Source organism: Symphalangus syndactylus, chromosome 8, assembly GCF_028878055.3.
Source record: "Symphalangus syndactylus isolate Jambi chromosome 8, NHGRI_mSymSyn1-v2.1_pri, whole genome shotgun sequence".
Lineage (NCBI taxonomy): Eukaryota > Metazoa > Chordata > Mammalia > Primates > Hylobatidae > Symphalangus > Symphalangus syndactylus.
This window is the reverse complement of record NC_072430.2, coordinates 35,728,233-35,741,397: the sequence shown is the minus strand read 5'-3', so window position 1 is coordinate 35,741,397 and position 13,165 is coordinate 35,728,233. Positions and strand designations below refer to the sequence as shown.

The window sequence follows — 13,165 nt, the reverse complement described above, 5'->3', positions numbered from 1 at the left end:
TACTCTTTTTCAAAGTGGAGGAGACATTGTGAGAATCAGAGTGATGTATCCGTATCTTCAATGTTTGACAACTCTGTTTTGCTCCTTAAATGAACTGGACAGACTCCATTCATATTTGGAAAAGTCCATTTTTAAAATGATAGTTCTATCATAGTTTTAGCTTTGAGAAAAATTCAACTTATTTAGACATATAATTGAGGATTTTTTTGGCGGGGGGAAGAGAGGGAGCTTAAAAGCCCTCCCACTGTTTGATTATCCCTCTCCCATACCCAGCACTCAGTTTTCTTCCCTCTGATACTTTCTGCTGTAGCCAGATGCATTGTTTCACCAACTTACCCTCCCAGGATTGTTTGGTTATAATGAACTCTTTCACTGGCTCTCAATTTGTTCTTGCTACTTTTGACCGTTAATTTTTTCTGGTTCACGAATAATTTTAAATTATGCAAATTATGAAACTAAGCAAATAATTGTGACATCTTAGTGCTGACCATGTAATAGGCACCAGCCTAAGAGCTTTACATGCATCACACCTCATTTCATCCTCAAAATCTTGTCATTTTACAGATGGAGAAAGAAAAGCCAAAAGCTTAAGCTTAATCAAAGTAGGAGCTTGAATTAAACTGCAAAATACAAGATTTGCTGGCAATAAATAAGATGTCTTTATTATGATTATGTTAATAGTTAAAATTTCCATGTTTTCTAGATAGTCTGTTAACAGGATAAAAAAATACAAAAAGGCGAGCTTCTTAATGATTCAGCTGAATTAACTATAAAATTAAAATACCTGCTATTTAGTATCTTCTAAAATAACACAAAATATATTCAATACGCAATACAAACCTCAGTAATCCAATTCTCCTAATATGCAATTATTTATAACCTCTGAACTAAGAGGAAGTGGTTTGGCTAAACAGAGAAATAACCATGTTTTTATCCTAAGTAATCTATACTTTGGAGTAGAAATACTTATTTAATACAGTATGTTAATTATTAATATTTCACAAGGAGTAATCTTTATTTTGAAAAACAATGTTAATTATACCAATTTTTAGTTATAATTTGTTAGTGTGAATTCGCCCAACCTAAATTCCTGTGTGCCTGGAAAATACAACTTTTTAAAAGCTACTATTAATAATTTGTAACACAGTTTACTAACTCAAATTGACATCTCAATCTACTTATCTTTAAGGTACAGAATTTAGCATCTTTTTATTGTTGTTAAATGGAATTCTCATTAACAATGTAAAGCATTTTCCTTTCTAAATTGTATTTTATTCAATTATCTATAACAATGCCATATACTAGTAAGCAAAGCAAGCAACATTTTTTTTAAATAACATCTTTAATTAAAGTTTTTGCAAAGGTAGAATATTAAACTTAAAATAGGTCTTAGTACATCAAAATACTAAGTTCTCTAATTGTATTCCAAGATGGTCTTTAAAACATAATATCCCATATATCACAGAAGAGCAACCTTGATCTGCAATGAATTTTACAAACATAATAAATATATTTACGCCATTACACATAACAGTATGTACAACAGCAGTTGACAATAGTAGCTCAGAACAGCAAAAAGGATTAGCCCCGCCCCCCAAGTCATAGTCCTGATGCAGACTGGACTGATTAAGGAACCTTGACTGAAAGAGTAGTTACTAACTCAATGTGTAGTAACTTCCCTTAAAAGAGAAGAGAAAAAGTTTTTTTGTTCCTCAAAATAAACAAAAATGTTAGTTTGGTGTGTTCTTCATTAAACCATAGACTGACAAAAGACAGAGTAAGGCAGGCTTAAAAAGGGAAGAATATAAACTTCATATAATTTTCATAGCATAACAGAGGACTAAAATGCAAAGCTATTTAACAAACTCATGAGGAAACAAAGCAACTATTTTTAAACTAAAGAATTCAAAATCTGCTATAGCTGATTCTGACAGGTAGGTGGGAGAAAGACATGACATAAAATGAAAATGTACAAAGATGGATCAATAAACTATTACATTGCACAAAAGCTCAAAAAAAACTTCAAGATGAAATAATCGGAAAAACAGGAATTTTCTCAAGTGGAAGAAAATGCTAGGTCATAAGGAGAACTCCCAAGAGGAAATTACGTCTGTTTTCCTATACAAGGGGTATTTACCCTCTGATAAGAATGGTGACATTATTGCTATGAGAATCAAAAATTACTCTTAGAGGGAGACAACTCTTTTTCATTCCTCCATAAAAGCCAAGAAAAAAAAAAATCACTACAGCAAAAGAAAATATTCATATAAAAGTTATATGTTATTTCCTAAAACCAGAAATCTATTATGCTCATTAAGCACACATTTTAATTACTACACACTGCTCAAGTCTTGATGTAATCTTAGAACAAGAAAGTGGCTTTGCTTTTAAAAGAGGCAACAGTGTAAATGTGACATTATGATGGCATTTTAATTAACAGAAAATGTGAACATTTAAAAAATAGAAAAGCCCAATATAAAGATCCCCCTCACATAACAGACATTTTACTCTAGAAATTAATTGCACATTAAAGAGTTGTTTTAGCCATATGTGGCACTCCACAGAAATTAAACATGCTCTCAGGCATTCAAATGGTCTGATTACCCAAATGACCACCAAGCAGGAGTTTGTATACTGAAAGGCACACATTTCCATGTTTTATCTTGTAATTTTGTGTAAATTTTCCTTAGCACTGTTGATTAATGTTAATTTAAGTAAAAGGTGCCATCACCATCTGTGCAAATCTAAACAAATCCTCTCCAGAAACCATTACTTATTTTCATAATACCAAGTCTGAACTATTTTCTGCCTTTAGATAAACATGCTACTTTCATTTTCAAATTCTGAAAGTGGAAATCCCTTGCCTTTTCAAAGGAATGACATTTTAATGGAACCTAATATGAAATGATTTGTTAAATATAATGTTAAAAGCATGATTAAGAATTCAAGTACAATAAAAGATAAGCAAGTGACATTCTTACAGCAAAAGCTACTATAATAAAACTAAAACATGCTATTTGATTAGAAAGGACACGATGCAAATAATATATAAGAGCACAATTTGGTATGCAATGTAGCTTGGACCAGCTTTCAGAATTTTCACAGGTAAAAGAAAAGCATTTGCCAAGTATACCATAATTAATATGCAATACACAGGTGCAAATACAAATGGTTATTTCCTGCTTCAAAAATAACAAAATAACCACTCTGAAAGCAGTGGTAGTTAATATTTGAAAAATAAAGTTATAAAAACAGGCCAGTATACAACGCTACTATGAATATGAATGTCTACATAGAGGGCCCAAGACAAGCTGAATATCATACAGTAATCCAAGTTTCAGTAGCATAAAAACTACTAGATAGCCAAAGGGTTTCACTTAAGCAACACTGCAGCACTGCTGAATTTCTATAGGTAGTTCAGGTCACTGACTTCTTTACTGAGTAAATACAAACCTACTAGCAACTATACTGAAGAACAGTTGAACAACAGGACTTCTGTGATGTTACTCCCTCCTATTTCCTCTTCTCTCAGTCTTATTATTAATAATATATATTTTAAAACCTCTGTGTACTTTGAGAGTCGCAGAATAAACAAACTTCCCCTCAAAAAACTAAATTAATATAGTCAAAATAAAAGCTGTATTACCAGTTATGGCATCTAAATAAAATCTAACTACTAGCATGCTAGACACCACCATTTACACCAAAGTTGAGAACATAAGTTAAAGAGATCAAGGTGGTAAGTTGGGTGGGAAGTAGAAAAAAAAATTTTTGCCTTTTTTTAAAGTTAAAAGATTTGTGTTAAAAAAGAAACACTATATAATAGCTCACAGTTTTCTTCTTTGTAATGTACTTTAAAAAGTTTATGTGTTACTTCTGAAAACACAAAGGCAAAAGGAAGACAAAAACTGAAGATTAAAAAAATATATCAATATACAAGTAACCTAAACACATGTAAATTTTGTCAAGATAAATCATGGAAAGTTGAATTCGTTGTAAGAACACAATGGTGAAGACAAGCATTCCTGCAGTTCTCCCAGGCAGCGAATTCACACTGAACACAGCAGTGCCATATTGTTCTTCAGAGCCCCTTACAGAATACAGACCTATGCATTCTTAATATACATATTACATTTCTATTATTTTTAATATACAAGTCAAATTTCTATGCTTTCTTCCCGATGTGCAAACTGGAGCCAACGTCTTTATTTTCAATGGCCTGGAAGGGCCACCAAACAAAAGAGAGGTAACTTAGTGGCCCACCCACCTCTTCCCCCCAAATTTTCCCCTCAAATTACAAAGTTGATTTTAAAAACTTGTTGAATTAGAATAATAGATTTTTAAAATTCTTTACTAGTAAACACAAGAAACTTTTATAATTACTAAATTGTTTAATAAAAATCCAGGTCCTCACCACCTGTCCTATGCTAATCAATGCACAGACTGTTAACTGAATGTTTAGCTTAAAAACTAAACACATTTATAAGCACACACTTCAGCCCAACAGGAAAAGTCTACATATATTCACGTGTGTACAATTTCAGCTAGATGGTATGCTTGCAAAATAAAACTATATTCCTGAGGAGCTAGTTTTAGGCTTCTTTTTAAGGTGTGGCACTAAAAGAAACAAATTAAGTTTTTCTGTAAGGAATTAAAGTTGTGATTTCAATTTCACTGAACTCAGACAAGACCCAAGTCTTTAATTACATTTAGTAAGTATGAAAACCTAATTAAAATAAATATCCATTCCTGGGTCAAATTTTATCTCCAAACTATGAACACTGATAACTTTAAATCTTAAATAGATGTTTCATAAAGCTGGAAAGGAAGAGGTATATATCACTGAGGGAGAATAGCAAGTAAAAATATTTAAGACCTATTATGAGAGTTTTAAACTGTTTTCTTATACAAGTGAATTAAAATTCAACACAATTCTTACCCTTTTGTAAAAAGCTCACACGCAACTTTTACCAAATATAACCACATACAATAAGCAGTTTCAGTTCAATCTATCAGAAGGGAAGTTTCTTCAGTTCATTCCAACAAGTATCTTCTGATTGAACCCAAGTTGGAGGAAGGAATATAGACAAAGCTTTACATGCTAATTACCGGTGGCAGGTACCTGTATTTAAAATCAACAATTATGGTTTTCCTACACAAAACCCCAACCCTCCCACCCAACAACCCCAGGTGCTACAGTTCCATGGCTTGCCAGTAAGTAGTGTCTATGTTGTCAAGGTCTATCTTTGTTCCAGTAGCTTTGCTTCTACTGCACTTTTCTGACATGCAGAAATGAAGTTTTGGTTGGCATATGCCCCAAGTTTCAAACTGTCCACTTTACATTTTTTTTAAGTTTATTTATAAAAGAAAAAAAGCAACTCTTCACCATTCTGCATCTCCAATGGCTTTGGAAAATATATAATCTCTTCCATTAAGATTCATAATGCCATCCTTGAGATGAAATTTCCATTTGTTTTTACTTCTGTGTATCTAAACAAAAACAAAATTTTAAAAATTGAGATACAATCAGAAAACAGAGAAAACAAGTAACAAAAAACCCATACATACACACACACACACACACACACACACACACCCCACAAAACAGTATTTACAGTATTGTATTTGCAAATTGGTTTGTTTTTGTAGAAGCAGGGTCTCCCTATGTTGTGCAGGCCAGGCTCGAGCTCCTGGCCTCATGTGATCCTTCTGTCTCAGCCTCCCAAAGTGTTGAGATTACAAGCATGAGTCACAGCACCTGGCCTAAAAATTGGTTTCTTAATAAAGTTTAATTTCACCAAAAAGAACAAAAAAAATCACACACACACAAAACTCACTCACTAGGTGGGTCTAAAAACAAATTTATCTGTAATTAGTACTATTTTATAGCTTTTAGTACTTGTGTTCATTAGTTAAAAAATATTTCTTTACAAAATGTCTTATCTCTCTACCAGGTTTGCATCTATATTTTCAAGGTCTACCTCAAAAAGACTATCCTCCACAAAGCTTTCCCAAATCTTACCGGCTAAAACTATTCTTTTCCACTGTTAAATTCCCAATGGTATTTTCATTGATATTTCTTACATTATTTGTAAGTAATATAATTATGGACTCATTTCTTCTACCAAAATAAAACTCCTTATAGAGCTCTCAAGACCCAACATGGAATCTTATACATAGCAGTATTTTAAAAATACATCTAAAGGATGCTAATCATCCAGTCACTTACAGCAGATTTCAAAAACTATGTACATCCACAGTTAAACAAAAAGAGCTGAAGGACAGGCTCTGGGCACTCCCATCTTTGCCTTCACTTATAGTCCTTAGTTGTTTGTAATTCCATGGATTTGGTGGGGGAGAGGAGTTGTAAAACTTAATGAACTGAAGTGACCTTTCTTCCTTTTCCCAGTAAGTCACACTAATTATTTAATGTTCAAGTTCCATATCTTCTGCAAAGAAAGCCCCATGGTTCTCCCTATTCTATGATCTAAAGGTACCTAAAAAAAAAAAAAAAAAAAAAAAAAAAATCAACTAGTTCAGGTTTTCATTTCTAGAAGAAATGACAGCTTGGATAGGGTTCAATGGTTTGACCAAAGGTATACTGCTACTAAGTGACAATCATGATTTTCAAGTCTTGGCCCAGTACGCTTTTACTAAATCAGTCTGTTTCATATAATAATGCAGAAATGCTCAACAGGTACAGATATTTTCTTTTTCTTTTTTTTCTTTGAGACAAGAGTCTCACTCTGTTACCCAGGCTAGAGTGCAATGGCGCCATCTCGGCTCACTGCAACCTCCCCCTCCCAGGTTCAAGTGATTCTCCTGTCTCAGCCTCCTGAGTAGCTGGGATTACAGGCACTCACCATCACGCCCGGCTAATTTTTGTATTTTTGTAGAGATGGGTTTCACCAGGTTGGCCAGGCTGGTCTTCAACTCCTGACCTCAGGTGATCCGCCCACCTTGGCCTCCCAAAGTGCTGGGATTACGGGCGTGAGCCACTGCACCCGGCCAGGTACGGATATTTTCTGAGATTTCATTCCTAAAATCCCATGGCCTAACCTCCCAGTGCAAACATTCTTTATGACATATTCCTGGCAAACGGTTGTGCAGTGTCTTCTTAAATATGATTAGAAACAGTAAGCAAAGAATTTCAAATTAAGTTATTCCTTTTTGGAACAGCTGTCTTGTAAAATCTTTCAGAGTTTACCCTTAGTGAAATCTGCTTCTCCAACTTCCATTTATTGATCCTAGCTCTGCTTTTTGAGACTTAAAAAAAAAAAAAATCACTCAATCAAACAAGCTTCATCTTATTTAGAAACTACTCTCATGTTCTTCTTCTGGATTCAAACTTTTCTTACTTATTAAAGCAAAACAAGCACAATAAATGTAAAACAGCAGGTAGGGTAGAGACTGTTGGATTAAGAACTAATTGGCCGGGCACAGTGGCGCACGCTTGTAATCCCAACACTTTGGGAGGCTGAGGCGGGTGGATCACGAGGTCAGGACATCCAGACCACGGTGAAACCCCGTCTCTACTAAAAATACAAAAAAAACAGTGGGGTGTGGTGGCGGGCGCCTGTAGTCCCAGCTACTTGGGAGGCTGAGGCAGGAGAATGGCGTGAACCTGGGAGGCAGAGGTTGCAGTGAGCCAAGACCGCGCCACTGCACTCCAGCCTGGGTGACAGAGCGTAAGTCTGTCTAAAAAAAAAAAAAAAGAACTAATTATACCTCTGGTCTAAATACACTACGTAAATGCTGAAGTAGCATCTTAAGATTGATGACTTGAATGTCTAACAGACATACTAGACTTGGCATGTCCAACCAGCTCCACATGCAGCTTTTCCTCATCTGAACTGATGGTATCACCATCCTTCTTTCAGAATCCTCATCAAAAAAATCTTGAGAGTCATTCTTGATTCCTTTTTCTTTTCTACCACAAATCTCAGAGTCAGGAAATTCTGTTAACACTCTTCCTTCAAAACAAATCCAAGATCCAACTACTTCTCACCAACTTTAATACCATCACCATAGGCTGAGTCATGATTATCTCCCATTTGAATTATTATAATATCCCCCTAAATAGTCTCCTTGTTTCAGCAACCACTGCTTCCTCCTCATATTATGCTCTCTACAAAGAAAGCAAAGTAATCCTTTCAAAATTTACATCCGTTCATACCATTTGTCTCACTGAAACCTTCCAGTAACTTTTTGATTCACTTAAGAGTAAGAGCCATGTCCTTACAAAATCCTTACCATCTGCCTTCCCTTACCTCTCTACCTACTACTGTACTCTCCCCTTCCCTCCAGTCTAGCCACACAGGCCTCCCTGCTGTTCCTCACATCCAACAGACTCTGCCACCAGATGACAGGGCTAACTCTTTCCAAGTCTTTGCTAAAATGTCATTTTCTCCAAAGACCTACTATGACTATCCTATTTTAAAACTGAAACCAAACCTGTCCTCTTTCCCTGCTCTTTATTTTTCCATACCGATTATCAGCTTCTAACATATAAATATTTTATTATGTTTTAAATAAATAAATAAATCCTAATTTATTATGTTTTAGCATCTATCTCCCCTAATTGGAGTAAGCTTCCCAATGGCAGGGACTGTTCTGTTTTAATCATTAGGGTATCTCAAGCTCCAAGAATAGTGCCAAGGGACATCATAAACAGTATTTGTTGCATGAAAAGAGCTCTGTCTCCCCTTTTCTTTGATTTCCTATAAAGTATTATTTATTCTACAAACGTGTATACAAATGTATTTCCAGCATGAACCAAGTGACTGCAACCAGAAAGACAGTGGGCTTAGCTAGACAAAAACAAGAAAGTGATGAGTAGCCAGGAAATAGAGATTCTACAGACAAGTAAAGAAACTAACTGCATTCTGTCATAGGACAGGACAATTTGCAAAAAATAAATGTAGGAAAGTTTCATGGGCCAAATAACCCACACAGTCAACACTGAAGTCATGTTGGGTAATAAATGGTAAATATTTTTATATTAATAGAAGTACAAAGTCACAACTGAAAAAGCAATCGATTTACCAGCCCTAAGCCCTTCATGAAGGAACGTTCTTAAAGCCAGGAGAAAGCCCTCTTAAATTTCCTAATTAAAAATGTGTTAAAGCAAGTTTACCTACATCTGATGCTATTTTCGCCAAATGCTGTATCAGCCCTTATCCACCCACAGGTAAGCAAGAACTCTGCCATATTATTAGCATTTAACTAAGATTCTGATTTGATTGGCAATACAAGCTTTGTTAGTCCTTCTATGATCTCTTCTAAAATTGACTCATTGTTGACATTCTAAAGTTTAGGCTTCAAAACTACATTCCTGAAATTCAAGTTGGCTCAAACAATATCCAACCTCATTTTATGCAGTCACAGAACACTGCTGTTCTTTACTATTGGCTAAAGACATCAAGCCATCACTCCCCTCCAATCTTCAGAGCAATTCATTTGATTCTCAAAATTAGACCTCTGCAAATTTTAAAATTATTTATCATTCAGCACACTATTTAGAGCTACTTTCCACTTATTAATTTAAAACAGTAATGTCTCTGGGAGCAAAACAAACCAATTTTAACATTTAAAATATTATGAGTACAGTTTGTGCCAAAGGAGAATACATCCATTGTCTTAAAGTAGGAAGACACTTAGAAGTATATTCTTCAGTCAGGCTAAAACAAAGGTCCTCTCTTGCCTGATAAATCTGACATCTCATCATGAAATTGTGTTCTGGATAATCTGGTTACAAGGAAATCCTCTGAGACTTTCTAACAATAAAGATTTAATGGTATCTTTTGTTTTAACCTCACAGTCTTGCTCTATGTGTATCTAACAGGAAATCACATTTATTATACTGCACATGGTATATGGTTTTAAGAACAGTCTCTCAGAAGTCGTTATGCACAAAAATGAATGCTGCGAAACTCTCAATGACCTTACTGTCTTTACTCTATAACTTCACTGGTAAAAAAAAACTAGCCTAACTCCACCTCTTTATTAGTAAATAAGATCCATAGTATTGGCATTCTCCCTATAGGTCTGTTTGAAGTAAGCACGGCTACTTATCACATTCATTTCCATAAAAGCAACAGAATTAAGATTTTCTTCATCTATAAAGGAAACTTTATGCAAGGCACAAATTTTACATGTTCATAACTACATCGCCAGGGCCTAGAATAATGTCTGGTACATTTCCGCACTCTATAAATGTTGAATAAATAAGCTTTTGTTAGAATTTTCAGCATTTGGTACAGATCTCTACTAAACTTACAAATGCAACGTAATATTTGCATGCATTATAAATTTAATGATTGCAATAAAAAAACTGTATTCCAATTTAAATGTCTTGAAAACAAAAATCTCAGAAATAATACAAATAAAAGTAACAAAAATACTTGGAAAGAAGCACCCTGTTTAGGAATTAAGAAAACAAGGAATCAATGGCTAGTTTTCAGGGTATCTGGTTTAAATATTCCTTAATGTTAGCAAACTACGGCAAAGTTAAATAAATATTTTAAATAATTTTCAGTAAAAACTTATCTGTTTGTTTTTAGCACTGTTCATTGCCTTAGTCTTCTCCTTAATAATAAAAACAGTTATAGAGATTCAACTGAACCCTTCTAGTTTTGAGATAGTTGAGGCTAAATAGAAAACAGAATTATCTCATTGAGTTAGCTATTACCATAAAGGACAACCTCAAAGTGGCTGTTTACTCTGCTTACAAGTTGAAAGACTGTCTAAATAGAAAAAGAAGATCGTAGCTCTTTTCATTTCATTCCTAACTTATTTTTCAAACATAAAGCTAAGAAATTAATCTTTCATTCTATTAAAATAATCCACAAAACTCTAACAGCGTTTTCATACTATTCATAATGAATTTAAGAGGCATGAATCAGCTGCCCAAATGTTTCAATAAGGCAGAAAGAATGATGTAGGGAAGAAATTACAACACAAATAACGTCAGTAATCTGAAGATGACATCCTTACCTTATCATATTGGCATACAACAACATTTTCTGTGTCAAAGAGTTCCTGTCCTTCCTCATCACTCACATCATCTTCACTATTGAGAGGCTCCTACAAATAAAAGGAGAGTTTATTTATGTATTACTATAAGGTGGCCTTAATATTCACTGAAAAAAAATATAATGACCTTGATGTTCTTTGAGAACCAAATGTCAAATGCATATATGTACGCCATGAATTTAATATTGTCAAATCAGCTGTTAATAGTTTGCCAATATTACTGAAATGTAAGAAATTAAATATAATTAAATTAGTTAAGCTATGTAATTTGTAAGTCTGAAAAGATGTTTATCTTTATTTTCTTTTTTCTTTTTTTGAGACAGAGTCTTGCTCTGCAGCCAGGCTGGAGTGCAGTGGCGCAATCTTGGCTCACTGCAACCTCTGCCTCCCGGGTTCAAGCAATTCTCCTGCCTCAGCCTCCCCAGTAGCTGGGACTACTGGCATGCGCCACCACACCCAGCTAATTTTTGTGTTTTTGGTACAGACGGTGTTTCACGATGTTGGCCAAGATGGTCTTGATCTCTTGACCTCGTGATCCACCCACCTCGGCCTCCCAAAGTGCTGAGATTACAGGCGTGAGCCACCACACCCGGCCTATCTTTATTTTCTTTATTCTTTAAAAACAGTACAAGAAGATAATTCTCCACAATAACTGTTTAAGATGCCTAGAAAAGGACCTAATATGAAGGTTCAAAGAGCTAATGGCACTATGTACTACAAATCATATAAAACGGAAAACAGTGGAGAAATTAGAGGAGAAAAGAAGAGCGATGCAATAGGCTAGCAGTCTGCCTTGCTGTCTTTACATTGAAGAATTTGGACTCTAAATACAAATCAGCATGTTTAGCATGATGATGGTTATGGTAGATGTATGAAGCAGAATTAAGATTCAGACTTTTTTTTTTCTTAAAGGCAGAAAGTAGGAAGTCTCAGCATTAAAGAGAGTTAGGGGCCAAGATAAAACCTAACTAGAGCATAAAATAACCAACCATGTTAAATTTCACTTCAATTATGACAGAAGATAAAAGATGTAATTGAGATTTCTAATAAATGCAGAAAGAGAAGACACAACAAAAGTAGAGAGGACAGTAATCAAGACGATATTATGGACAGGCACAGTGGCTCATGCCTGTTAATTCTAGCACTTTGGGAGGCTTAGGCGGGACAATCACTTCAGGCCAGAAGTTTGAGACCAGCCAGGGAAATACAGTGAGATGCCACCTCTACAAAAAATAAAAAAAAATTAGCGAGGTATGGTGGCATATGCCTATAGTCCCGCCTACTCAGGAGGATGAGGTGGGAGGATTACTTGAACCCAGGTGGTTTAAGCTATGAGCCTTGATCACACCATTGCACTCCAGCCTGGACAACAACCTGAGATTCTATATCAACAACAAGAACAACAACAAAAAAATTATTATGTCTAGGCCTATATCTACTTACACAGGTGTGTATGTATAGATATTCTTTAATTTAAAATAGGTATCATCAATGTAAAATGAAAAAAATTTTCTAGGCCGGGCGTGGTGGCTCACACCTGTAATTCCAGCACTTTGGGAGGCTGAGGCAGGCAGATCACGAGGTCAGGAGATCGAGACCATCCTGGCTAACACAGTGAAACCCCGTCTCTACTAAAAATACAAAAAATTTAGCCAGGTGTGGTGGCAAGTGCCTATAGTCCCAGCTACTCAGGAGGCTGAGGCAGGAGAATGGCGGGAACCCAGAAGGCAGAGCCTGAAGTGAGCCAAGATCGCACCACTGCACTCCAGCCTGGGTGGCAGAGCGAGACTCTGTCTCCAAAAAAAAAAAAAAAAAAAATCTCTGAGGTAAAATTCACAGTAACAAAATTCACTATTTTAGCATTTGTACATGTACAATTCGGGTGCAATGAACATTTACAGTGTATATAACACTCACCACTACCTAGTTCCAGAACATTTCATCACTCTTACCCATTAAGCTGTCACTCCCCATTCTCCCTGTCCCCTGGCAATCTATAATCTGCTGTCTGTATGGATTTGCCTATTCTGGATATTTCATATAAATGGAATCATATAATATGTGGTGTTGTGTGGCTGATGTCTTTCACATAGCATGTTTTCAAGGTTCATCCATGTTGTAGCATATACGA

The 13,165-nt window shown here is 35.3% G+C and overlaps 1 protein-coding gene across 5 annotated transcripts in view; it reads right to left on the bottom strand.

Annotated features, from left to right (window-relative positions):
• Positions 1 to 1,323: 1,323 nt before the first annotated feature.
• GTF2A1 (general transcription factor IIA subunit 1) overlaps positions 1,324 to 13,165 on the bottom strand; it is a 66,803-nt gene continuing 54,961 nt past the window's right edge. For all 5 annotated transcript variants that reach the window (XM_055288546.2, XM_055288548.2, XM_055288547.2 and 2 more), the window contains exons 8-9: positions 10,996 to 11,085; positions 1,324 to 5,490 (exon numbers count right to left, since the gene is read on the bottom strand). In XM_055288546.2, the coding sequence (XP_055144521.1) occupies positions 5,383 to 5,490; positions 10,996 to 11,085 (198 nt within the window). In that variant the 3' untranslated portion in view covers positions 1,324 to 5,382. The remainder of the gene's footprint in view (positions 5,491 to 10,995; positions 11,086 to 13,165) is intronic.